This window comes from Cebidichthys violaceus, unplaced genomic scaffold (genome assembly GCF_023349555.1).
Source record: "Cebidichthys violaceus isolate CVI_PGR_0920_01 unplaced genomic scaffold, fCebVio1.0.p SCAF_3, whole genome shotgun sequence".
Classification (NCBI taxonomy): domain Eukaryota; kingdom Metazoa; phylum Chordata; class Actinopteri; order Perciformes; family Stichaeidae; genus Cebidichthys; species Cebidichthys violaceus.
In genome coordinates, this window is record NW_027176483.1 from 19539537 (window position 1) to 19567361 (window position 27825).

At 45.0% G+C, this 27825-nt stretch overlaps 1 protein-coding gene across 1 annotated transcript; it reads left to right on the forward strand.

Moving 5' to 3' along the window:
- The first annotated feature begins 184 nt into the window (after positions 1-184).
- zfpm1 (zinc finger protein, FOG family member 1) lies at positions 185-24820 on the forward strand. The gene is made up of 6 exons (XM_068723248.1): positions 185-799; positions 18731-18833; positions 19705-19956; positions 21078-21311; positions 21470-21712; positions 21856-24820. The coding sequence occupies exons 1-6, from the start codon at positions 629-631 to the stop codon at positions 24465-24467; spliced, it is 3615 nt and encodes a 1204-aa protein (XP_068579349.1). The 5' UTR covers positions 185-628; the 3' UTR covers positions 24468-24820.
- Positions 24821-27825: the final 3005 nt, after the last annotated feature.

Below are 27825 nucleotides of genomic sequence, written 5' to 3' on the forward strand. Positions count from 1 at the left end.
TGCCTCCCAGCCAACTGGCTCTATCTGGGCTGCGGCAGGCTCAGACCACAGCCGTCACTGCCATCCTTCTGCAGTTATCAATTTGAGGAAGCACACAAGAAGTTTCCCCCTGTTTGAACCAGGCCGGGGACAGAAAGTGCTCAGCTCGTGTCAGAAACTCCCCCTGCTGTTGAGTCCGGTGACAGTTTCTGCTGTATGCTCTGAACTGCTGCAAGGGTTCAGGTCGAGTTCAAGCCACATGCTGCTTCTGCTGTGTGTGTGTGTGTGTGTGTGTGTGTGTGTGTGTGTGTGTGTGTGTGTGTGTGTGTTTTTTTTCTTCCTCTTGAGCCCGTCACGTGGGCTCTGCTAAATGTCATGTTTTAACCAGCCGAGAGGTTCGATTTCTACCCATGTGTAGTATTTTATAATCTTATAATCTTATAATTAGTATGTCGATGTGATAAGCATTCCCAAAATGGCAAAACATCAAAACTCTTCTTAAAAGTAAGTTCTGACGAAATATAAATAAAAGATTGCTTAAAAAAAGATTTTTTGGGGGGGGGGGGCACTAATGCTACCAGAAGCTTAAGGATGAGGTCAATATCACTTTTCTCTACATTAACATGTTTGTATATTTCACGCTTCCCTGATGTTAACCGCTCCTCTCTTCTCTGCTTCCTCCCTAGACGACCTGGAGTTCGGTGAAGAGGGCGGGGACAGCAGGGTGGTAGCTGGCCGGGACCTCCATCCAGACACAACTTGGGGCCCCTACCCAGGAATCCTCCAATCAGAGGGCGGCACAGACGATCAGGAGACAGAGGTAAGAGCTGTGATGCCGTCACCGTCCAGTGAGCAGCGGCCAAGATGCTGTAATGATGATACACATCATTCTAAAGCAACACCTGTGTATGATTTTAAAAAAAAAAACATTGTAAAATAAAAAAAAGTTAGAATTACAATCTTACATTTTTAATATAAAGTAATTAGGCTACAAGCCATTTTTATGATTTTGGTGGCCTTTTGTTGTATCGCAATTCATGTCAGTATGACATGAAAACCCACTAGAAGATTACAAATATTCTAAAGTCATTTACATGATTCTGCATTATGAACCCAGTATGTGTTGAGTTGACATTAATACAAGCTTGAAGTTCAGTGCAGAAGTCTCATTATCTCTATTAACAACAGTTGATACAATACATTAGAACAATGTTAAAAAAATGTAATAATAATTGATTAGAAAATGAATTGGTCAGAATTGTGATGCTTTATTATTCATTTATAACAACAATAATTATTACAACTTCACAAACACACTGAATTGGGTAAAATATTAGCTTGCCTTCTCAATAAGTCGAGTTGCAAAAAATTTGCCAATATTGCAAAATGTCAAACTTGGCTCCTGGGAATTTATTGGTATTTCCACATTTTTCTTCGATTTTATAGAGTAAACTAAATGTGATTGACCAAAAATAGTTGTCAAATGACATATCATTCTTCATCATTTTTATTTGAACTTATTTCTTATTCATTATTACATGCCGCCCGAAAGTAAGACACCAATGAATGCTTTAAATAATGTATCTATTAATACACATCTGGCATATATTGTAAACCATGTTGTTGAAGAGAGACCTCCAGCTGGACAGGTCAGGGGTCAGGGGTCAAGAGAGACAATGAATAAACACCTTATCACCTACGTGTGTGATAGTAGATGGAAATGAACAGCTCTGTGTGTGTGTGTGTGTGTGTGTGTGTGTGTGTGTGTGTGTGTGTTGGTTGGGAACAGTGTGTGGGACCGGATGGAGCTCTATCAGAGGCTGGGTTTTGTGCATCATGTGCAAGTCCATCTAATCATATGATACTGATGCTGGGAGAGGCTTCCTGGCATGGAGCACGGATTCGGACAAACACACGCGCACACACACACACACACACACACACACACACACACACACACACACACACACACACACACAGGGCCATTCATGCCCATCATGATCCCTACCAATTTTGTATTGATCTGCCTTGCTATAACTCGCTTGCTTCTTGCATCTCCAATTGTTTTCATTTTTTTGGCTCCAAATGCCTCATCCCAGTTTAACCAGTTCACTTCAGGGTTCAAACCAGATGGAGTTTAGAACACACACCTACCCTATTAGACTCCTCTTCTCTCTTCTCCTCTTCTCTCCTCCCTTCTCCCTTCCCCTCCCATCCTCTCCTCTCCTCTCCCCTCCTGTCCTCTCTTCTCCTCCTCCCTCCCGTCCTCTCCTCTCTCTTCTCTCCTCCCGTCCTCTCCTCTCCCCTCCTGTCCTCTCTTCTCCTCCTCCCTCCCGTCCTCTCCTCTCCCCTTCCCTCTTGTCCTCTCCTCTCCTCCCAGCCCTCCCCAGACGTCCGCCTGTCTTTTATCTTCACATGGCGCCATCCTCCTGGACAACAAACCCCAGTGATTGATTCCTGCTTGATAGGCTCTCATTTCTAAGATTTCGTTTATTATCAGTGAGGTTCTGAGTGTACAGATATATGTGTGTGTGTGTGTGTGTGTGTGTGTGTGTGTGTGTGTGTGTGTGACTCACCACACACACACACACACACACACACACACACACACACACACACACACACACACACACACTCACCCATCACCTTTTGTTCTTCCCCTCCCTTCCGCTGCCCATACCGTCCTATTCCTCCTCTAAACTGTAAAGTCAGTTTCTGTTCTTTTGAGGGCTTTGCATTCATATGGAAAGCATCTCGTTCTGACTCTTAATACCCATTTTCTCTTTTCTTCCTCATTTTCTCCCCCCCCCCCCCCTTTCATATCTGTGGACTGGAGAAGTGAGGAGACGGACCTTCAGTATCTGCTGGAGATAGTGGCCGTAATCTCACATTCCTCCTGTGTTTCTCCCCCTGTCACTCCACATCCTCCCCCTCCTCCATCCATCCCTCCATCCCCTCCCTCCCTGCCTCCCTCCCTTGTGGGTCAGCAGGGGTCAGGGCTCTCCTCCTCCGCTAAAGCCCGAGCCATCACACTGCATTCCTTGATTGGCCATTTGAAAGGTTTTATTTCAGGAACAACGAGAGGATGAACTAAACATTTTTTTTTTTTATAAATGCAGGAATAATATTCAATGTCAAAAGGTACTGTTTTCATCTAAAATATGACGATGAATCCAATAGTCCAGTACTTCAGCCAAAGAGACATTTAGCGTTACGCCTTTAAACTATGCATCGCTCTACTGGCAACTGTCAGCGTTTACTTTTAGTCTTGAATGGGACACAATCAGCGGTCTCCTGGACCAATGTCCTGTGTTGGATTGACCCATCCACCTCCACCTCCACCAGCCCTGTGGGACTACCTTGCACATCATACTACATCAGTTGCTCTCAATGTGTGTAATAAGGATATGAGTGTGTTTTTAAATTGGAGTTAGCAGTTAGCCTGGTGCATTGCATACGGACGTTTAAGAGGGCCTCCGCGCGTTGGTGTCGGACTCTTTTAGTTCTGATTGCTGACATCAGCCAATACAATAATAAAAACAAAAGGTCATAATTCTCTCTCTAATATCTATTTAATGCTGCAGGGAAGAGATCTCCTTCAAACAACTGTATTTACTCAAGTTTCCCGCAAAAAAAACCCATCACATTTGAGCACATGGTGATGACGTTACGATTTTCCTTTGACTAATACTCACTTTTACTGAATGGAGCTTGAACTCCTCATAATGTAACTCAATGCAACCTCTGTTAATGTTTGCTGGCAGCTCCGCAGGACTGTGCTGCAACCAGCTGCTAACAGCTAATGTTAACCAGCTCTCCTCCTGCTGCTCTCAACACAGGTTCGTTGTTCACTTTCTATCTAGCGAGAGTGTTCAACCACAAGTTGGGCGTCCTAGTTTGCACATGTGCAGTACAAATCGAGCAGGGTGCACAGATGGGGTAGAGAGTGACATGTTTTTGTTGTTGTTCCTGTGTAATGTGTTCTTAGATGATATCATTTACGTGATATTGGATCGGTCGGATATATATCGGAGGTATCTCTGACACTAACATCTGTATCCTAACAGCTCTACCGACACTGGTGCTGTGATGCTTATGGAATGGTTCTAATTATGGTTCATAAAAAAAAAACAAATTTCAATTGCTGGTGTGGAATGGGACAATGGGTCTCAAAAGTCCATTTGACAAATGAGTAGTTAAGAATTTTTTTCAAATGGATAAACTGAATGTAAACCGGAGCGTAGCATCAATGTATATGCATAATGAGTATATGTGTGTGTGTGTGTGTGTGTGTGTGTGTGTGTGTGTGTGTGTGTGTGTAGACAGTAAGCATATAGGGGTAAAATGATGGGAGCTCTGGAGCTCATGAGTCCAGCAGTCTTAAGGCCCGTGATGTGAAGCTCTGGTGATCAGGTCCAGATGCTGAAGATACGTTTCAGCAGCTAGAGCATCCGACCAGCAGGATGGAACAAAAAAAAAAAAATGGAAGTGAACTTTGAACTAGCTCAACACTGAACCTATAAACAGTGTATGATACATTACGTCCTGCATCTGCACTACACGTTGGCGTTAGATGCAAAGGGTCCATTATGGACATTTTGTCTTTGGATGCAGGGCTAGATCTTCATAGTTAGTATTAATGCTAAAGCATGTTGTGGGAGACTATTGCACATCAACAGCACAGGTTTTATTTAGTATTCATACTGATTCCTATTGTAACTTTTCCAGTGGTAACACGCTACATACTCATAACCTGCTCTCTGTAGTATGGATTTGGACAACATGACATCCCACCAGTCTGGAGATCAGACCAACAACTCTCTGATCACAAGTCCTTTTTTTTTTTCTCCACCATTTTCTGCCACATCAATGTTGTTTTTTTTAATATTCCCGTTGTGTGTGTGTGTAGATTGTAAATGAAAACGGATGGCTAGAAACCCACTGAAGGAAAGCATTGCCCAACATCATGTTTTATGAGAAATGGTTTAAAATGTGCTTTCTTGTTCCTCATCAGGTGTTTAGCATATTAAATTGCAAGTTCATTGTGGGGCAGACGGTGCATTTAAGTAAGTGAGGGTAACTGTTTGTATCTTATCTGAGTAGAAAGATGTTTCTCTCTGGCCGTACTTCGCTCTATCACTCATCCCCCTGCTTTGGACGTGCTCTCACCATCTGCTCACCTCTCTCTCTCTCTCTCTCTCTCTCTCTCTCTCTCTCTTTCTCTCTCTCTATATATATATATATATATATATATATATATATATATATATATATATATATATGGGAGCTTTTCCCCCCGCCAGATCTTTCTCAGTTGTCCATCCTTCCTCACTTCTATCTTACTTATACCACCTGTCTTCCTCAGTCTTCGTCCTTGTCCTCGCCGGGCTCTGTGAAGCCCCCAGGCTTCCCCCCCCCCCCCCCGTCTCTGGGTGAGATTGGCATGGCCCACTCGGTGGTCCTGCCCCTTCCAGCATCGCCCTCTCTCTCTCTCTCTCTCTCTCTCTCTCTCTCTCTTTCAACTTCTCTCTCGACAAATTTGCTTCTTATTGGGCCCTCGACAGATAAGCTATCGGTTCGATACGAAGCCTACCGAGCAACGCACAACCACACCGGGAAGCATTCACACTTGAGTAACGCGTAGACGCAAAGAGACATATTATGTGCAATGACTTTATTTCCTTTATCTGAAACAATGTGAATTTAAATACCTCTGATGTTGTCTGTGTGTGTGTGTGTGTGTGTGTGTGTGTGTGTGTGTGTGTGTGTGTGTGTGTGTTATCCTATGGGTGGGGGTGAGTTTGTTACTTCTGAGAAATCAGGGTGGAGCAGAGAGAGCGAGAGGGAGACGGGCAAAGAGAGGCAAATGAGATCCAGCCCTCGCTCTCCCTCCAACAGATCTCCTTCATTAGATTGGTGGCGTGTTAACTGGTCTGTGTCATATGGAAATCCTGCCATTTGCATCTCTTGAGAAAGAGGCATGAAACCATTTATCTATTTAAATATATTCTGGCTGATATGGCTGTTGGACTTTAGAACAGGGTATAATAATGTTTACTGATCAACTGATCAGCTGTGCCGCCGATTCCTCGCTGTCTTCGGTTGAGTGAACAACCGGGTCCTCCTCGGCGAGCCTCCCCTGGCAACCCGGGGAGCGAGCGCACCACTTCGGCTGTTTCCGATTGGATCGCACACGACAAAATCTGATATTATATCTCCTCTCCTCCTGATTGGACCCTGCTTTAATTAACTGATAAGTGCGAGTGCATGCGATTGGACCGAAGTTGCAGGATTGTTGGGACATTTTCAGCTGAGAGCGAAGGAGTGACGGCGCTAACGTGTGCGCCGACGCTAGAGTCGGCTGCATCGGTGGCATCCTCCCGAAAGGACAGATGTCCGACGTGAAGTCTTCTCAGGAAAGACTCCACTTCCAACACTCCCCTATTGTTCTCCCTCCGTCAGCAGCGGCGCCCAGCAGCTCAACCCCACCCCAATCCTTGTCTTTCGTGGAAAAAGGCAGCCTGAAGGCACGATCCTGGAAGGAGCAGAGTAGGGGAGTTCAAAGCGTTATCACGCGCCGAACGTCTTTTCATCATGTTTTAGAAACAAGCGTTCGCACTAATCCCCCAATAATCTCTCCAGGAGAACTGGGGCGATAAGGCGCGCCACCCACGGCTTTTCAAACACTTTTTGGGTAGTCTCTTCTCACTCCCTATCTCTCCTCCCCTCTACCTCCTCTACTCTCCTCTTCCCTTCCTCCTTCCCTCGCTTCCCTGGAAGGACGAGTGAAGGTGATCACCGTCTCCTCCTTATTCTCTCTGGAGCTGTTTTCTTCTTTCCTTTTTTTTTTTTTTTTGCGTTGACTCCGAGCTGGTTTGTTTACATCCAGATTTTGATCTTTTTTTATCTGGACTCATCAACAGTGTTTCTCTGCCTGTGTTTCTCTCTCTCTCCTCCGCCCATCAAATTAGAATGTTAATTAAAATGGTGCTCCTTCAGAAGATGACAAATCAATGATTACGGCGAGTGTTGAGATACCTTCTGCGGTGCCCCCCCAGAAGAACGCAATACGTAAGGAGCGTTCTTAAAAGGAACCCGAGAGCAGGGCAAGCGTTTCGATCTTTAAAGGCACAGTACAATAAAACAAAAAGACATCCATACACTGTCCCTGTGTTACGGAGTATTCTAAATATTATGAATGAAATCCTGTAAAATGATGAGAACTTCTCTCATCATATCAAACCACTCTCATCTTTGTTGGCTCATGGTTGTAATAGCTAGCAGAGCAGTAACATGTTAAATGCTAAATGGACTTGTACTTGTGTAGATCTTTTCTAGTCTTCTGACCACTCAAAGCACTTTAACACTACATGTCATCATTCACCCATTCACACCCATTCATTCACTGAGGACAGGTGCTACCATGCGAGGTCTATGGAATACTATGGGTTGCAGGTGTTTGTCTGAATATCATTTGGCAAAAGTTTACACTGCTTAAAGTGTGCGTTTTGGAATTGAATGTATGCACACGTTCCTCAAAGACATTCCTGGTGTTCATACTCGTAAGCTGGCTCGTTGTCACACTGCGTTGACTTACTGGGACATTGGAATAGAATGGAACCATTGGTATTGTTTCCTACTACGACAAGCTAGCATGTCTGCTGTGAAAAAAAAGCCCATTGCTCAGGCTTGCACTCATGAGCTCGGTAGTCCTTCAGCCGTCACTGTTGACTGACTGAATGCAAGCCCAAAATATCGACTATTTAGTCTCACAACAAAATGCCAAACTGGACAAGACGCCATCTTCTCTCTGCGCCCACAAAGTGAATCCTGGGATGCGTCATATTTCCTACTACCATTGTGGATCACTGCAGCTCATTGGCCATGGTCGTGATTTAATGATTTCAACTGTTGTTTGCCTTCATATCTGTAATGATGATATGATGGAACACTTTTGAATTAGTAAGATGGTGTCCCACATAGTGGAGCCAATAAAGCGACATCCTTATTATATATAAATAGAACTTGTGTTATTTCACTGTATCCACTGTCAATGACCCTAAACTAGACAATGTTGACACCATCCGCTCCCAGCTAGCTGCTATAGTAGTGAAAGGGTGGGACACTAGGACCTGGAGGAGATTCTAGCAGTGGGGCACTATAGGCCAATGTCTAAAGAAGGTAGCCAGACTCCTGTGTGCTGCTGTAGAATGTAGTTTAGCTTCAAAATGATGCTCCTCTTAGCGTGTTTTTAGCTAGCTCCCCACTATTGAGCGCATGGCTAGCCGTGGCCCTTGATCACACAGATAACGCGTAAAGAGCTGCTCAAGTGGAGCTATTTCTGACTATATCTGTTCATGATGGACGTAGCGATTTTTGAACAATTACCCTATAAATAGAATTTGAAGATGTCACATTACAGACGTTTAGGATGCTACCCACATCACCCCTTGAGTGATGGACGTATTGCCTCAGAACGTTGACCCTGTGCATCACGGCCTTGAGGAGAGCTAGCTTCTATCTGTGGCGATGTGAATCAGTGTGCTCCGCATAGGCTACCTGTCGTATGACTTGCCCACATCATGACAGCAGCTGTCTGTGTCTCAGTCCATCAACCAGGCCTTGACAGAAGAGCCTATCACCCCGAGAGAGGGGGAGAGAGAAGGAGAGAGAGGAGGGATGATTGGAGAGAGAGAGAGGAGAGAAAACCGCCAAATAAGATAAAATACTGATAGACAGAAATGCAGCCAGCCAAGCCAGGGAGGAAGAGGAACAAAAGAGGCCCAAAGAGAAAGGCGGGAAAGGTCCGTCGACTAAAACAAAAACACGAGAGACAAAAGGAAATATGAGAGAAAAAGAGACCTGGAAGAGAGGCGAGGCGAATGTGGAAGAGGAGAGTTAAATGAGACGGAGGGAGGAGGTGTTCATCACTCAGAGGCAATGACTGGCTGGTATCTGCATCTCCCTGTCATCTGCACCGGCTTCTGCAGGGTGGAGGAGGAAGGAAAGAGGAGGAGGAGGAGGAGGAGGAGGAGGAGGTGTAAGAGACGAGAAGAGGAGAGGGAAAACCTCTATCCTCTCTATCTCTGAGCCTCATCTCCGGCAGTTCAGGAGCCTGCTTTCCAAGAGTGCCTCATTTTCAAATCTCTTATCTCGGCCCCCGTTTTAAGTATCGCAGTTTTATATTTTTACATGTCATTTGCATGCAGCTCATCAAACCTGGCTCCCTCTATTTTTTTTTCTTTTTTCCTCTCCTTCTTTTTCTGCTTCTCGGGAGGTGTGCGCTGACATGAGCACACGGGGAAAAAAAAGGCTCGCATTCCGCTGCTGAGAGCCACAGCCGTGTACTGTAAAGACGATATTTGTACCCCGTGAGAGGAATATACAGTGTAAAAAAAGTATCCTGTGTCTCTGTTGAATGTTTGAGAAATGCTATGCGTGAGTGCAACGGAGGTACCGTGTGTGTGTGTGTGTGTGTGTGTGTTTGTATGAGAAAGGCAGGATGAGAGTAGGTTTCTGATTTGTATCTGCCTTCCTTTTCTTCTTTGTATTTTTGGAGGATTCACACAGTGACCTCTTTGTTTGGGACAGTGAGTACAACCCTCCAACCCCCTGGATCGGGAAAGAAACCATTTCCTGTAGCCGAGAAATAGAACGAGAGACGGAGAGAGAGAGAGAGAGAGAGAGAGAGAGAGAGAGAAAGAGAAAAGAGGGAGAGATAGGACGGAGGGAAGGAGGGGGTCCGGGGCAGACAGAAGGGTAGGAATGAGAGTTGGGGGGGAGAGAGGAAGAGAATCAGAGATTAAAGAAAGAAAGGAAGAGGTGTGTAAAAAAAAAAAAAAGAAGGAAGGAGGCAGTGCAGGAGGGACAGTGAAAGAGGAGAAGGGAGGAAGAAGGTGAATTGGATGATTGAATGAATGGTTTTGTGAGAGGAGTGAATGAATGAACGGTGGTTGAAAAGGTCAAGGGGGGGGGGGCTTCTTAAATTCCAGAGGAAACAAACACTTTTTTTGGGACGTGCCGTGAACTGTAAAGTCTCTGTGCCGTAGTTATGTTTTCACTGTTCAGATGTTACTGTGAGTACTGTCACTGTATCAGTCCTATATCAGCCCCTTACAGTTGCAGCCATGCTACACAGTGGTGGGAGAGGGCTTTCCTACTATTCATCCATCTTATTATGTTTTGGGCATGTATCGAACATTATTCCGAAACTCAGACATATTCAGTTTGTTGCGAAATCATTTGCTGTTAATCGACTAGTGGCCCGGCTGATACATCATTCATTTGTATTCTACCGTATATATACTCTGGTCAGTCATTGTCCCGACAAAAAGAAGATCCAAGCTCTTGTAGCGCCGAACTCTCTCTTGGTTGTAGACTTTGGAGCGATACACCTACAATCAAAAGTGGATGTGAAGATACAGTGTAGTGGTTGCTATGGTACTGTGTGTGTTAGCCATCAGGTAACAAGAATCAGATAAAAAAATGTTTTTATCTCAAAAGTATTGATTTCGATCAACCTAAAAAAAATGTAGTATCAGTTGAGTGAACTAACTTTCTTGGTACCAACTGACTGGACTGTGTCTGAGTATTAAAGTACTGAAAGTTGGCATTAAATGTCCGGTCTGGTTTGTAATCATATCCTTTGATCAGATCGTGATTTAAGTCAATTTCAGCTGCATGGGTTAAGACAACATGTAATATTTGAGAAATGGGTCTTTATTTTTTAGGGGTTATGGAGGCAAACTTTATTCAGACAAGAAAAAATGGTTTATTTCTTCTAATAAGATTTGGAGAAAAATATAGTTTTGGTCATAAGACACTCAATGCTTTAGTGTCCCTGCTATCACTGACCTGGTAACAGGGCTGGTAAGGCATTTAAACCTCTGCCAGTGTGTGAATGGGTGAATGCCGGTTTGTGTAGTAAAGCGCTTTGAGTGGTTGCTGAGACTAGAGAAGGCGATATATATATCTATATATATAGCTATATATATATATATATATAAACCAGGCCTAATCTTCTGATAGAAGGCCTAACTGTCGTATCAGTCATAAGCCCGCACTAACATGGACTATTGACTTTACATTTAATGACCGCAAGACTGTCCTGTTCAGGCTGTAACAGAGCAGTGTAATCCATAATGTGAAACAGTGCACACCTCTGAGACAAAGATGTGCTTCATGTACCAGTTATGATTTGCATATACAAACACACTTATTCCCCGGTGGCAGCAGTAAAACTGGCCGTTGACAGCTGTGCGGAGAAATCTTAATCTGCTCTTCTGCAGGGTAGTGTGGTGGTGGTGGTGGTGGGGGGGACTCAGTATATATACAGTGTATATATATACACTGTATATATACTGAGTATTTACATATATATAATGTTCTCTCCCCTTTAATTCAAGTCCGTTTATAGCACAAGGCGATGTGAGATGGGGTTAGACGTTGGGGTTAGTTCAAGGAAAGTTCTCTGCTTCCCGTCCCCATCACTGCCATCATCATCATCATCATCATCATCCTCACTCCCGAGAGAGAGAGAGAGGGAGAGAGAGAGAGAGAGAGAGAGAGAGAGAGAGAGAGAGAGAGAGAGAGAGAGCGAAGAGCCAGTCTGATACTGAACGAGGGAATGGAGGAAGAAAATGAAGAAATGAAATCAGCCTGGCATCATTTGCATTCAAGTTTTATCGGTGTTGAGGAGGGCGTTTTTGGGCCTGATAAGCAGAGGGCGTCGCAGGCTGCGCTGGAGGTGGAGGGCGGGGGGTTGGTAGAGAGGTGTGTGTGTGTGTGTGTGTGTGTGTGTGTGTGTGTGTGTGTGTGAATGGTGTATGAATGTTTTAAAATGTGAACTGACTTTGGCAAAAGAAGATGGCTCTGGAGTTCAGTCAGTGTCTGTTTGCACTAGAGCACACATGCGCGGATGTTACAGCATGTATAGTGAGGACAGGGCATTATGTGTGTGTGTGTGTGTGTGTGTGTGTGTGTGTGTGGGGAGGGGGGGGGGGTTAATATCAGACCAAATAATTAGATTCGCTATCGTCTCGGCGGCAGCAGTGCGGGGATCAGGCAGATTAAAGCCGGGCTCGGGGCTGGTTAATATTCATGAGGGGACCGGGGTCCGGGCGAGGGGCTTAGACTGCTGCTCAAAGACTCTCCTCCGGCTGATGGGGCTTAAGGCGGCACTCTCAACTGAGATGGAGCTCTGCCGGGGGAGGCCTGACAGCCCGCTGATAGATGGAGGGGTTGGGTGGATAGTTAGGGTGAGACAAGAGGGAGAGAGGGTGACAAGGCCTTGGGTCTACGTGGATCGGAAGATCTTTAATTGATCACGTTGTTTTTTGTTTTTTTATGAAATGCCAGGAATCTGACAGCTCTGGTCAATCCCTCCGGTCCTCCATCTTTCTTTTTTTTCTTTTTTTTTTTTTTTTTTTTCATCCTCTCCAAACTGTCCCTGCTCACTCCATACAGTCCTGACACTTCCAGTATAGTCTGCAAGCAGCGCTCGTCTTCTCCTATTTGTAAAGAGGAAACACTCACACGACATGAATCCATGACTTCAAAACGATACCTGACTTTTCTGACGCCTAATTTGCGTCATACTAAAAAAAAAAATCCTCTTTTAAAGCTCCCGGGCAAACTGTGTCTCAGAAGGTGGAGCGGGTCGTCCCTCAATCAGAGGATCGGCGGTTCGACCCGCGGCTCCTCCGGTCCATGTCCCGTCTGTCCTAGGGGCGAGACACTTCACCCCTAATTGCTTCCCGAGAGCTGTGCCTGTGGTGTGTGAATGAATGGGTGTGAATGGGTGAACGACATGGAGGCGTAAAAGCGCTTTGAGTGGGCGAGAGACTAGAAGGGTTCTGTACAAGTACAAGTACCATTCGCCAAACTACTGCTCAAAGCATCAGTGATGAATATAGAGCTATACTCGGTATATAGACTTGCATTTACACAAAACCCTCACTAGTCTTCTGATCGCTCAAAGTGCTTTGACACACGCCCATTAACACACACACACACACATTCACACACTGATGGCAGACGTGTCCATACAAGGTCCCAGCAGGAAGTAGACCGGGGATCGAACCGCCGACCTTTGGACGACTCGCTCTGCTGTTCCTCTTGAGCCGTAGGGTGGCCGGTCACAGCAGTGAATACAACTCACGATTGAATCAATGCGCTTGAGTCGCTTGAGCCTCTTGTTTGTAGTGTCTTTGATAGTGCGCACGGGTTCGGCTCTTTGTGGGTCCTCGGGTGACTGCCGGCCATCCGGTCAATGAGATCGGCGTCAGACCAGGAGAAGTGAAAAGGGGTTCCGATACCATCCGATAACCCCCCCCACACACACACACACATACACACACACACACACACACACTCAAAGTGTGATCTGGCCCTGTGCCTCTCTGATTCTCATGATCTCATTTGTAGCTGTGTGTGTGTGTGTGTGTGTGTGTGTGTGTGTGTGTGTGTGTGTGTGTGTGTGTGTGTGTGTGTGTGTGTGTGTGTGTGTGTGTGGCACTCTATTCTTGTTGCAGGTTGACGTTGAAGATGATCTAATATTGTAATCGGGGGTTATGTTGCCATTTACAACCTCTAGCATCGGATTGACAGCTGATCAGTGTCTCCTTGAAGTCCAGCTTTGGTCACATTGAAGACCTGCTGTTTGAGTGTCCAATAGGTTTCCAGCATGTATATGTAGCTGCTTACTGTAGATTTGCATTCTACTGTTGTTCCTGCTCTGTTTCCTGAATCCCAGAGAGTCCACAGGCAGGTCCCTCCAAATACGTTGCCTCGGTCCTCCAGGCTTCCTGTCCCTCATGTGATCCCGATGGACTCTTGGCTGGTCTTGTTTATGAGACGGGATTAGAAAGGTGTCTGGACCGCAGTTAAGATCATTTTGAATGTCGACAGTTTTGTTATTCTCAAGATAAAACATTTAGCTGCCACATCTCGCTGCGGTGATTTCTCTGTTCAGACATGAAGAAAAAAAAAACCAGAACATTCATGTTACATAACTGCGGATCAATAACTTTCCCAAACATACCGGGGATTATGTTTCTGTTGTCCGAGATGACATCTGACTCCACCATATTAAAAATGTAGCTGAGGTCAGAAGGGAGTGGACGACGTTGACTTTTAATAAAAGTGTTATTAATTGTCAAATAAGAAAATATGGATCACACTCAGTGAGTAGTTCATATTTTTTCAAGAACAAGGCTGTGGGTGAGTGTTTCTCATTCCTCTTGCTTAGTATATGTTTGTGTGTGTGTGTGTGTGTGTGTGTGTGTGTGTTTTCCACTGCTGAGCTCTCCCCATTGCCCTATCATGGCGAATTCCAAAGCCGTGGCCGTGATGAATTAGTCTGAAACAAATTAGCAGTACTTACAGCTCAGACGGCTCCAGCATTGGGTTACAAATTAAAACAAAAGAAGCAGTATCTCCACATCAGCGCTAGTTCCCCATGAAATCCAATACGCTCTGCCTCCATCTACAGACTGAGAGGCTTCCTTCGTTCTGTCCTTCCCCTCTCGCTGCTGAGCTCTCCCCGAGCCGTCCCGCAGACGGCGTCCATCCTCTGCAGGTATTTAGAGACTTAACTCGGGCCGTAAAGTAGCGTCGGTCTGATCTTCCGAGGGGAGATTTCATCCCAGGTAAACGGGCAGAGCGTCGTCACGTGATAGAATGTGTTTGCTCTTATTTTTAATGGAATGTGTGGAGAGCTTTGGCTGCTTCGGGACCACACCAATGGGTTTTCCACTTTTCCAACAGTTTTGTTTTTGTTGAAATTTTTATAGCCGACAAATGGGAACTAAGCAGCTCGACACACCTTGTGAGCGATGTTCCCCTTTTAAAGCCGTTTGATTTGAATATGTTTTTAGAGTCCCGAAGAGGTAAAACACTTCAGTTTTCAATTGTTTGAAAAGATTTGAGAAAAGCCAGAAAAAAAAAAAAAATGTGTTTGTCTTCCTTCCCGAAGCTGAAATTGGGAAACACACCGTTACACCACATTTAATACAAATCACGTAATCTTTCATCCCAGGTCCTTTTATTTGTTTAGTTTTAAAACATGCTATCCAGGCAGCAATTGGTTATAATTATAATTATAATTTTCCATTTAATTCATTAAAAAAATCAATAATACAGTAGTGATACAGAGTCTACTAATAGATCTTCATATTATACAAAATGAATGGAAACCAATGGCTGCTACAATCATATAAATCCCCCAAAAATCTGAAACGCTGCTGTGCGTTTGAATGACGTCCTGCAGCCACAAGCCACTGCTTACACTTCTGCACCTGTATCTAATGTACATACACTCCTATTAATAACCTGAATATAGAGGAGTGCATGCATTCTCGGAGTGCCTTGTAGTTCTCTGATGAAGGGCATTTCAGGAAGACGTGGCTGGGAGGGGAAGCAGGTTTTTGGTGCTTAATTAGGAATAAGAATAGAGGTCAGATACATGTTCAATGAGGATACTCGTCAGTCTGGGTAATCCTTTTTTTTTTTTTTTTTTTTGGGCCAAATGCATGAAATGTGCCAGACTTCCTGTTTAGTCCCTCACTGGCTTTCCACCTTATCATGCTGTCCACTGCTGTGCTGTCCTCCCAGGACGCCGTGATAAATCCCCTTTGGAGATCACTCAGAGGTCCATTTTCACACTCATTTTTTTAATACCGCAGTTTTGACGACACAAAGGAGTAATAATCACTGGTGAATTGCTTCCACATAACAGGGGAATTAGGATTTGATTCATAAACATCTGAACTAATAGATATCACCATGAAACTCGATTACTTACATTGAGCCAATTCTTTTTTGCAGAAGTTTTCTGAAAATGTTTAAATTAGAAAATGATGCCTTATCTTATTAAATATGTGCTAGGTTCAAATAAATCTTGCTTTTACAGAGGGGATTTTTGATATCTCTTATATATCACTATAAAAATCTATTTTCCCTTTTTTAGTAATTTCTTAGTAATATAATGTTATTACCTACTGAAGTGGAGATTCATCATCAGAGTCTGAGAACAAACTCATTGAGAGAAAGAGACGTTTTGTTCAATTATTTGTTAAATTGAAGACACTGCAGGTGAATAGATATCACCATGAAACGTCACCATTTGATTGTATTGCAAGTTTTCCGAAATGTGATGTTTAAATATGCAAATGATGCATTATGTAATGGTAACGTTTGGTGAATTGAGGAGAAATCTATAGACGCAAACAGACAAAGGAGTAAAACAAACACCTAAATGAGTATTTTGGATGTTTTCTTTCCACTAGTCTGACAGAATATGTGTTATGGAAGAAAAAAACCCTTAGAAGTTTAAAAAAATGCTCCCATTTGTCATATCATTGCTAGAATATTTAATTCAGAGACTTTTTTGTTTCCAGACGTTGTCCAGATATCAGCTTAAATAAAGTGTAGAAACCAGAATAACACAATCTGTAATATTCTGACCCTTTTGGGGAAAGAAAGGACTCTTGTCTTCACCATTGAAACTCATGAAGAAGTCATGTAGTGTAGCACCAGGGCCACAGTGGGACAGCAGGAGCAGGACGCACCGTCGTGTCAACTGTGACCCCGACAGCCTGGGAGTGCTCAGCCGGTCCGGGTTTGAGGACTCTCAGGTCCAGTACTGAGGGGATGCTTCCTCCTGGTGGAGACTGATGAGTACTGCATCACAGACTGATGAGTAGCACTGCACTGCCCTCACGCAGCAGGTGTGAATCAAACCTATTCACCAGGGACAGATCACATTAATCAACGTTTCACTTGCCTCCTCAATGTAAATGTGCCAGAGTTTTGTCTGTAGTCTCTGGGCACGTTGTTACAATTTAGTGGCCTAGATACTGTAAGTACAATTTAACATTAAACACCATAGTACAACACTGTACAACACAATAAAATAATACATTTCAAAAGTAGCAGATTTGTAAGAACAGTGGGATTACTTGTGATTGCAGTGATGTTAGCATGAGCTTACGTTCACCTGTATTCGTGTTTCTCCCATAATACCATGCAACCCGAAACATGACACCAGTTCACTGAGAAACTGTGCGAATGAAGACACTGCTGGACTAGTGGCTGTCTTCTGGCGTTTGTTGAGTATGATGAGACATTTAAAGTTCAGAGGAGGGACGGACGGAGGGCGCACATCCGGGCAAATATACTCTTATACGCTTAACTGTAGGGCGCGGCGGAGGGGGCAACTTTTTTTGCCCTAGTGACATTTAAAGTTGACATTTAAAGCAATTTGCAGTAAAAAAAAAAAAAAAAAAAACCTTGACAGTGGCAGAAAAGTGTATCAGTGCGTGTGTGTTTCATGGAGACATGGGATAAGCCTGTGTCCTGGGAGTGGTTGTCAGAGGGAATGCTCCTGGAGCCTCACATGGACAAAGACAAGATTGTGCTGCGGACACACAGGTGTGTGTGTGTGTGTGTGTGTGTGTGTGTGTTTGACGTGTTCTCCCTCCCTCTCTCTCTCATACCTCCACACATGCAGGCTCTAGATGTTGACTCTCCACTCTTTGTCCAGCGTATTCACCGTGGATCTAATTATGGCGGTCGTCTGAATAGCGGCCCGTCGACCTCATCAGATCTTCTTTCTCTTCCTTTTCTTCTCCCGCTCTCTCCCGGGGTCTCTCTTCCTCTTTTATTCCTTTTCTTCTCTCTTCTCCTTTCTTTCCCATGTGGCTTTGTTCAGCTCGTGCTCCCCTCATTTCCTCATTTCCTTCTTGGGTCGTAATCATCCTCCTCCGCTGGCTGGCGTTCTTCTTTTCTTTTTTTGAAATGTATTTATAAATGGCTGTTTACTACTGGCCACACACTGGACAGTACCGGCTGACTGTGTGTTCCCAATTGACTGCAATTAATGCTTGGAGTTCTGTGATTATCTCATGGTCTGCATACCGTACAGCAGCGCGGTTAAAGAAGAGAATGAACACTTGGAAGTGACAATGGCGTGTACTTTAAGAGTATCTCTCTGGTTTCATCTGATTTGTTTCCCTTTGAAACCATTTTTAAAGATAGAAACAAGTGAAGCAATCAACACTGCATAAAGTCCCACCGGTGGGATGATAGCACTGCACAGTGTGCGCTGTGATGCTAGTATAGTTACATGAATGAACATGTAATGTATCATCAGGATGGATTCATGTCTTTTTGACCACTGTGGTTATTTTCAATGAAAAGCGTTTTTTTTTTTCTTCGATACAATGCGAGACAGAATATCATTTGTTAAAAGCTCATTTGCTTAAATGCAGGTATGGCGGGTTGTAAAGATTAAAAATCTATTCAATGTCAAGAAACAGTGAAACATACCATCACAGTTCCCAGAGTGAAAGGGGGCACCTACTAGTCCACTACATTTACATTTTTGCTCGTAAAAAATGACAAAATGTTGTTTTAATTGACTAATTCATTCATTAACTAATTGTTTCAGCAGTAAAGGTCACGAACGAGACCTACATTGCTGGAATATTTGAAATTATTATAAAAAACCCTCATTGACAATGAAAGTAAAAGGTGTTCTTAAATTGTTCTATATTGTGTGTATATATATATATATATATATATATATATATATATATATATATATATATATATATATATATATACTCTATAATTCAGCAGTGGCTGTGATGAGTCTGACCAATGACCGATGGTTATGTTTGTTCCTCATCTCCTCTCTGTGTGTGTGTGTGTGTGTGTGTGTGTGTGTGTGTGTGTGTGTGTGTGCGTGCAGAACTCCAGGTCGACTCTGGTGTGTGAAGATCCAGACTGTTGGATCAGTCTGCTCCCGCTGACCTCTGACGTCTCCGCTGCCAACTGCGCCATCTACAGCCAAGGTGACCACAGCTCAAGCGTCACGTCCCCCTGAACGTCACACAGTATATTCGCGTGAACCAGTCATAATGCGTGCTGACCGCCTTGATTCGAATCTATAAGCAGTACCAGTGCATTGCCCTTTTTTGGAAACGTGTGTCACGTTCAGAGAGGGCCAATAGCTCGGCCTCCGGACGGGCCACTCGTTGCCCGTAGACTCCGTGGAAGTGAAGAGGGGTTTGGTTGTAAAGCTATATGCAGCAGCAGCAAAGCAGCAGAAGTGAACTGCATATATAAAGGCCCTCTGTGGACGCCATTGCTCGACTCAGTCGACGTAGCCCAGAAGCCCCGCCCCCCACAGAAATTCAACGAAACCGCACCTCCCGGGGTCCCAAGCAAAATACTCTCCAAGTATGAAGTGGATCGGATGGGCGGTTCTTAAGATATGTGAAGGACTTACAGACAACATATACATTGAATACATGTATTTGTAGCACACTTCAATGTATTTGTATGCAAATATAAGTCTTATACACTGATTAATATGCAATGCTAAAGTAAAATGACTTCCCTCATTACTAACCAGTAAGCGTCTACTGAATAGTCCTTTTTCAGGGTTAATCGATCACAAATAATGGCTCCATTCCATTCAGGTGTGTCACTTCCAGGGTTTGGCTATTGTGGACATACTGGGACCCTTAAATGTAACGGAGCCATCATCAGTAATATTAGCTCCGCCTGTGCGTTTCCTGCTGCTACAAGTCAAAATGTCCCCAGTCTCTAAGCAACCACCACCCAGAAATATCTCAATTCACTGTATTACCCGGTATGACAACAAAATGTTCACTGTTCCATGTCACGTTCCGATTGTGACCTGAGCTGTTGTGTTTTCAGGCGAGGAGTTGTTCTGTAAGGTGACCAGAGAGCTCACGGCTGGCGAAAGGCTCCTGGCTTCCCTGTCGCCTCCTCCGGGCTCCTCCCCTTCCTCACCGCTGACCCAGCTCTCTCCTCCGCTCAGCCTCGTCACCCAGAAACAACCTGCGGTGAAGGAGGAGTCGCTGTACTCGCCGGCGCTGCGCTCCGAAATCCAGCTCCTCCCACAGCAAGCCGGCATGGCCGCCATCTTGGCTACTGCCATTGTCAATAGTGAGTGTTGTATTTAAGGCATTTGTTTGCAGTATTACTGCTTTTTCATTTATGCAATAGAGTGGATGTTATATATGTGTATGCATGTGGCTCAGTGGTAGAGCAGGGTCGTCCTTTAATCGGCGGTTCGATCCCCGGCTCCGCTAGTGCAGGTCGATGGTTTGGCATTTTAATCATCTATATGGTACAAAGTGGTATTAAAGATACTAAAAAACACAAGCAATGTAGTAGAAACACAAAGAAGGAGATATGTTCTAACAATATATATATATTTAAAATGTATAAGAAACATGAAATGTATGACCTTTAAAGTATTACGTCCACTACAGTTTCCCCTTCTAATCATTTATGCTTTAGATGTTTTGTTTTGTCAGCCTTTACATATTTTAGGCATTGTTATTCTGATCACTGCAATGTAAGCCGGTGCCTGCAGGCCATTATTTAGCGCAGGTCTTTAAAGTTGCAATGATTTCTTTGGCCACAAGATGACACTGCAGCTCTTTAACTCTTCTGCCAGGGTTGTTGACTATTGTCCATGCGCTGTGCTAATGACTGTTGCTGATGTCCAAACACACACACACACACACACACACACACACACACACACACACACACACACACACACACACACACACACTCTCACACACACACAGTCAAACACACACAAACACATTTGCTATGGTAATCATCCTAGATCTAGTAACACTGCAGCAAACTATTTTGACATTTTTAAAAATAACCCAGATGATAAAATGTATGATAAATACTGTTCCAATGTTGCCTAGGTTACTTATAGCAATGTAATGTGTGTGTGTGTGTGTGTGTGTGTGTGTGTGTGTGTGTGTGTGGGTGTGTGTGTGTGCTTGAGTCAATACGTTGTGAAAAATGGTTTCTGTAATAGGCACATATTTTTGTTACATTCCCATCTTCGTAATGAGGGTGAAGACTACTGATTAAACTTAGACCTACATTTAGCACTTGGTTTACTTAAAGTTATACATCCACACCTTGTCAAACCGGTCTCTATTTGATCAGTTGTGCTCGTCATCAAGTCGCCATTGTACGGATTTGTGTTTCTGTTCAGTCAACTAACTCTAAATGTTTGTTCTGTTGTCTATCAGAGGACATTTTCCCATGCAAGGACTGTGGAATCTGGTACCGCAGCGAGAGGAATCTACAGGCCCACCTTATGTACTACTGCGCCAGCCGTCAGAAGCAGCCGGCAGCAGCCTCGTCCCCGCCACAAGACAAACCCAAGGAGTCCTACCCCAATGAACGCATCTGCCCCTTTCCACAGTGCAACAAGAGCTGCCCCAGTGCCAGCTCACTGGAGATCCACATGCGCACACACAGTGGTGAGAGCAAGACTTTGCTGTATATACGTATGCCACTGGCATACAGGGTCAGAACACCGAGGCCTAACCTGTTGATGCTTGACCATTCATCAACCAGTCCAGTTCTGGAGCTCACTGTGTGCCCCTCTAACTTCTTGTCCCTCTCGGTCCTTCCACAGGTGAACGTCCATTTGTCTGTCTCATCTGTCTGTCGGCCTTCACCACTAAAGCGAACTGTGAGCGCCACCTTAAAGTCCACACGGACACACTGAACGGAGTGTGTCATGGCTGTGGCTTCGTCTCCACCACAAGAGACATCCTCTACAGCCATCTGGTCACCAGCCACATGGTGTGCCAGCCTGGATCTCGCAGTGAGGTCTATTCCCCAGGGCCAGGCCTTCCCAAGCTGCCCCTGTCCACTGGTAAGACATACCATCATTGTGACAGCTGATTTTCAAGTCTGTGGATAAACCTGAATCAGACTCATTGTTTGGAATCTTGCCATTTTAAATTCATTCACATGTAAGCTACAAGATTGTTCACTAATCTTGACTCTCTTCTTCAGGTCTCAGTCCAGGAGACTCTGGCGTGGTGTTAAAGTGTCAAGTGTGTGGCCACAACTCTGACTCCCCTGCCCAGCTTCAGCATCATGTGCGAACCCACCTAGAGGTTAGGATCCCAGCCGAAAGGAGCCCCACTCCCCGCCAAAGTACCCCATCGTCAGTTGACCACCCTCAGCTGTCTCCCAAGGAGAGGGAGCCCCTTGCCTGTGTCCCTACGCCGGACTCATCTAGCCCTGGTGCAAACGGTGGCTCAGCCACGCCTCGAGACTACAGTCCTCAGGATGCCCCAACCACTGACCTGAAGATCAAAGAGGAGCCTCATTCAGACTCAGAGACAGAAGAGCAGCAAATGGAGATTATGGAGGATGGAGAGAAAGAGGAGCTTGGTGGAGAGGAGGGACATCAAGAAGTAAGAATCAAGTCCAAGGAGAAGCAAATCACTACATCCTCCTGCCCGACATCAACCTCTCCGAAGAGTCCAGCCACCGCAACTGTGAAGGCAGAACCAACTAGTCCCACCCCTGGTTCTAGCCCTGCGCATGTGGGAGGCACAGGGTCAGTTCTTCCTGGAGGAGCAATGTTCTTGCCTCAGTACATGTTTAATCCTGAGGCAGCCATTTTGCCTCAGGCCTCAGAGATACTGGCTAAAATGTCAGAGATGGTCCACAGCCGACTGAAACAGGGCCAGGCAGTTCCTCAGAACAACCCAGCGGCCTTCTTCCCCTCTGGACCGACTACACCTACGGCGGAAGCCACTCCCCCTCACAAAGGAGCCACCTGCTTTGAGTGTGATATCACTTTCAACAACATCAACAACTTCTATGCACACAAGAGGCTGTACTGCTCCAGTAGGCACCACGGAGAAGGTGCAGCCTCAGCTTCAGGCCCTGGATCGACAAGGGAAGCAGCCCCAGCAACGATGCCTTCCAGTGGTGCGCATGGCTCGTCCGCATCTCCTCAGGGTGGAGCGGCAAGTAGAGCAGCCTCTGCTTCTCCTACTGACTCTGACCCTCTTGCAGGGAGTGGAGCAACAGAACCCAAGAGGGTGGTGGAAATAAAGACAGAAACCCCCAGAGAGGGAATATCATCCTCTTCTGAAGGGGAAGGTGGAGTTGGAAGTGTAGGAGCAGGGGGTGGAGGAGGAAGAGCAAGCGAAGGCAGCCAGAGTCCTGCTAGTGGTTCCGCGGAGGACCAAGAAGACGATCCCAATAGAACCTTCTGCCAGGCCTGCAACATTCGCTTTAGTCGTCACGAAAACTACACTGTGCACAAACGCTTCTACTGCGCTTCACGCCATGACCCATCGAACCACCGATCCGTACACATGGCCAAGGCAACCACAGCAGCAGCCTTCCTTCCCCAGCCCATCCGCAAACGCAAGAGGAAGAAGATGTACGAGATTCATATGGCCAGAACTGAAGCCTTAGCCAACGCTGCTGCCGCTGCTGCTGCCACTGCTGCTGCCTCTGCACCATCTCCCTCTGTTCTGGGCTTGGCAGTGAAGCAAGAGGTTTCTCCCAGCGGGGCAGGCAGCTCCAGCCCCGAAGGAGATGGCCCGATTGACCTCAGCAAGAGGCCCCGTTTGAGAGAGGTTCCACGTCATAGCAGTGGCAGTATTCTCCCTGCCCTGCCCCTTACAGACTACCACAAGTGCACCGCCTGCAGTATCAGCTTCAACAGCATTGAGAACTACCTGGCTCATAAAACCTACTATTGCCCTGCTACCACCCTCCAGCCCCATACCTTGGAGCAGCTTCACAGGCTCAAGAGTTCGGCCTCTACCTCTCCCAAAAGCAGGCCTCAGCAGGAGCGCCCAGATCATCTGCACCCTATGGAGGCTAAAGCTCTGCCTGCTGAGTGGGTTGCCCAGGCTCAAGGCACATCATCCAGTCCTCACCCCTCTGCCTTACCTGCCTCCGATGCCACGTCTCCTCCCCATACAACCACCACACTTGCAGCCACCCCAGGGGCTGGAGCCAAAGGCGCAGGCTCCAGTTCCTCTCAGGTGGTCTGCCCATACTGCCCTAACAGGCTCATTACCTGTGACCTGATGGAGCACTTCAAGACTACCCACGGCCTTGTTGTAACCATTCAGCCACCCCAGCCAGGCAGTGCAGTCAGCCGCAGCCCCAGCCTTAGTCCCAGGGATGGACCTGCTGCAACCACCTCCACCACCCCAACCGGCCAGCCCAGGTTGGTCTCTCGAATTCACAGAGACAGCATCAACGGGCAGGCAAGGAGCAGTACGACTTCTCCCGTCTCCCCACTGGTAAACGGCAGCCCTTCAGCTGGGGGTGGATCACCTTTGGCTGGCTCACCTCTGCCCGTGTCTCCCCCAAGGGCTTCCTCTCTGACTTTGTCACCTGTGCCTGAGGTCCTGAGGGAGACTGTGGGTTCATCCCCAGACAAGGCTGTCCCGACCATGGCCTCCCATCCCGTCGCCACGATCCAGCCCGCCCCCATCACCGGCCCCAAATCCACAGTGATTTCCCCCGTCCTGAACGGTAACTCCCGCTTCTGTCGGCTCTGCAACATCAAGTTCAGCAGCCTCTCCACATTCATAGCTCACAAGAAATACTACTGCTCTTCCCACAGTGCCGAACATGTCAAGTGAGCTCAGTATTTCTCGTCCTCCTCTTCCCATTCCTTTGTCTTTCTGAGTGGAGGCTTTCCTTCACTAGGTTCCAAGAAGCTCAGTTGTCCCTCCTCCCTCTGCCAGTCCTCCCACATGGGGGGCCAAAATGGCGCTCGGCTGGCATGACCATGAATGACGATAAATGACTGTTACTCACCTAGCAGGGCCTGATGTCCAACTGCTCCAGAGCAGAATTTGCAGGTAGTGTTACTAACATACATTAACTGACTGATATTGTCCTGCGATGGGTCAAAGTCTGTAGCACACTAAGAGCTGAGACAGATGCTACCTGCACACACTGGTGTGTCCTCGTCCCCTAAATCACTCTCTGTCTTCGCCCCCCCCCCCCCCCCCCCCCTCCTCAACATCTACCACTCCCAGGCCTCACATTATGTTGCATTATGGGACGTTAAAAACATTGAAGTCAACAGCCTGTTTTCCGTCTCTCTGTTGAACAGTGTCAGTAATTAGATTCTGACTGATGGAGGCATTTCTGGCTGATGATGACACAGTAATGGTGATGCTGATTATGATGGATCTCCAGTCTTTTCCTGAGCTCTTAATGTCCCAGACCGAAACAGAGGAATCGTTTTTTCCCTGTGTGGAAAAGACTCGATCATTGTTAATGTTTTTAATATCTGTGCATAGTGTATGATGTCTGAAAAAAATAATTCTATAATGCTTTTGGTTTCAACACTGGCTCTTTTTTGCTTACTAGAGAAGCTAAAGTAATTTAGCTGAAAAACAAATATGTGGTATCACAATGTTACTAATTACTGAAGGATAACATTTCAAAATGGACAATTCTGTTCTTTTCTTTCATACACACAAATTTTAATTTTTTTCTTTAAAATGCAAGGGTTGAAAAAAAAAATGTGAAATATTTATCTTTTAGTCCTCACTGATTTCATGTCAACAGAAAACTACCTAGCGTCTGAGAGTACTTGTATTTTTTATTTGTATATTTTTCATACTGTTGGAAGGAACTGTTTGGATCTGGGTGTGTTGAAGTGTATTTTCTAAGTGTAGATATGTAATATCTCCTCGCAGTAATCACTGGGATCACACTGAACCTTGTTGTCGCGTTAGCATTTGGTGTTCTGTTTTATGCCGTCTTTAACCAGCGCTGGTTATTTTTAGCCCCTCTTGATGAGCAACGCGATTAGATCAGAGCAGCTTCCTCACAAGAGAAAGTTGTTCGGAGCGCTGCTCACACTGTTGTGTTCACACTTTGGTGATAATGATGTAGCCTCACACAATTTTTTAGGGTATACAAAATCTTGAATCAAAATTGTATCTTTATGACCATTACGGACACACAGCTTTTGTTGACCTGCCATTTCATACGTTTACTGGGATACACATAACATAAATGCTTCATTGTCTAATACACATCTTCAAAGATGTTATGTTTCTTTTAAATGATTGTGTTTCTGTCCGGGGATGAAGGCATAGCAGGGAACAGACGCATCGTACTACAACGCCTCACACAGTAGAGTAAGCACATATTCAATAGCCACTCACTGTGGCCCATGTGTGTGTGTGTGTGTCACTTTATTGCTCTCTCACTCATGCACACATACTCGCCATGTTCCCATGCTGCTGTAGCAGCTGCAATACAGTGTTAGTTAGAACTGTGAAAGGCTTTTTTTTTATTTTTTCAAATATTGATGCAAACTTCTAAAGGGTCATCTTAAGGTTTTTTTTTTTTGAGGGCCAGACTTTTTTTTTTTGCCAATAGATAATATTGCATCCAGATGCTGAGGTTGTTACAGATTTTCATCTTTTTTTTCACCCCCAATTTCTAAAGAATAAGCATTTTCCCCAGGATTTAACTCTTGTTAATGTACAACAGACTCTAAGACACAATTGGGCCTTTATGGTACACTAGAAATACAGAGTTGGGAAAATAGTATTAGGGGATAGCATTTTTCTGGTCAGTAGGGGAGCACACAAACCAGCTGTTAGACATTTCTTTCTCAAATACTAACATCAGTCAAACTGTAAACTTACCAACACAGCCTGTGTTGGCTGCTATCGACCCGTCTCTTCAGTAGTGAACATGCACCTAATCAAAGTTGTCACTCTTTTGTCAGCGGTTGAGAGAAATATTGTTGTACGTCTTTTTTCCGATCGCTCATTTGGGACAACAGAACAAGCTGTAAACAACATTTACATAACGTCGCGGCAGAAAGTTGTTACGGTGAATGTGGCGATGTGAGCTCCTCGTTAATTAACTGATGATCGCCCCATCTGTTCGTTCCCGAAGCTGGAAAAAAAAACATCTTTAACATAATTCAAAAATTCCTGGTTGATTTTCTGCTCTGTGCCGGTCTGAAGCAGCGCTGTACCAGACCCAACTCGCTGCTAAGCGTTTACAGTTGTGCTGGTCTGTCTCTATCAGTCCCAGTTGACAGAGAAAAAGCAGAAGAAAGTCACAGAGTCAACGTCAACTTGTCACAAATTGAGTAACGGAGTGCTGGAAAAATCATTCTTTGAACTTAACCCCTTTTAATTGCACTGTGTTGTATAAAGATGTGCTGAATGTTTTAGTTTTAGGGACTTTTTTTTTGTATTGTATTTATGTTATACTGAACTTTTCCCCGTCCAAAGTGCGTCACCTTGAAGGACTTTCTGAAAGAGTTTACCCTTCACCTAAAACCCTTTTTTTTTCTTTTTTTTTCTCGTTGTAAACATGTTTTTGTTAATGATTCCTCTGATGTCCATAATGGAGAAAATCACAATGAATGTCAAAACTTTTATTTCCATATTTTCATTTCAGTTCCATTACATTCTTGTCCAAACTATGCATGGGAAATAAAAAAAAAAAAAAAAAGTTCTGAGAGACACTGATGGGGGATGTGACTGTACTTCTTTCTAGTGGCTTCATTCTTTGTCGCGTGAACGCCTACGCAGCAGCAACAACAACGACTCTCGTCATGAACCCGAGTGGGAGTCCGTGACTTCTGTAGGTGCTGTGTGTAGTCGCTCATAAATCACTTCCTTTCAGAAGAAAAGTTCCCAGTGCACTGTCTCTGCTCGACTTGAATACAGTCGGAGTGAATCATCAGCTTTCCTTTCAAAATAAAGTGCATGAGCAATAGCAGGAAGAAAAAGTGTGCTCATTCAGAGCTCAAGGCTGCTCCAATCAATGGCAAAGTGCACTTCTAGAAACACTGGTACCTTTTAGATAGACCGAATGAATTGATGCATATTTTCATCTGACTTTCTGACCTTGTGTTTATCCTTCAATTATGGGATGTGAATTAACGTCTCCCATGTTGTATTCAGTTACTGTGCACAACCTTGTGATCTGGCGCAGTTCAACACGTTACGA

What these genes read in the sequence shown, in the direction of transcription:
- zfpm1 (XM_068723248.1), top strand. Translation starts at nt 629, where the DNA reads ATGTTAACCGCTCCTCTCTTCTCTGCTTCCTCCCTAGACGACCTGGAG. An exon ending in CAGACGATCAGGAGACAGAG is followed by an intron (nt 800 to 18,730) that starts GTAAGAGCTGTG and finishes GTGTGCGTGCAG; the next exon opens with AACTCCAGGTCGACTCTGGT. An exon ending in CAAGCTGCCCCTGTCCACTG is followed by an intron (nt 21,713 to 21,855) that starts GTAAGACATACC and finishes TCTCTTCTTCAG; the next exon opens with GTCTCAGTCCAGGAGACTCT.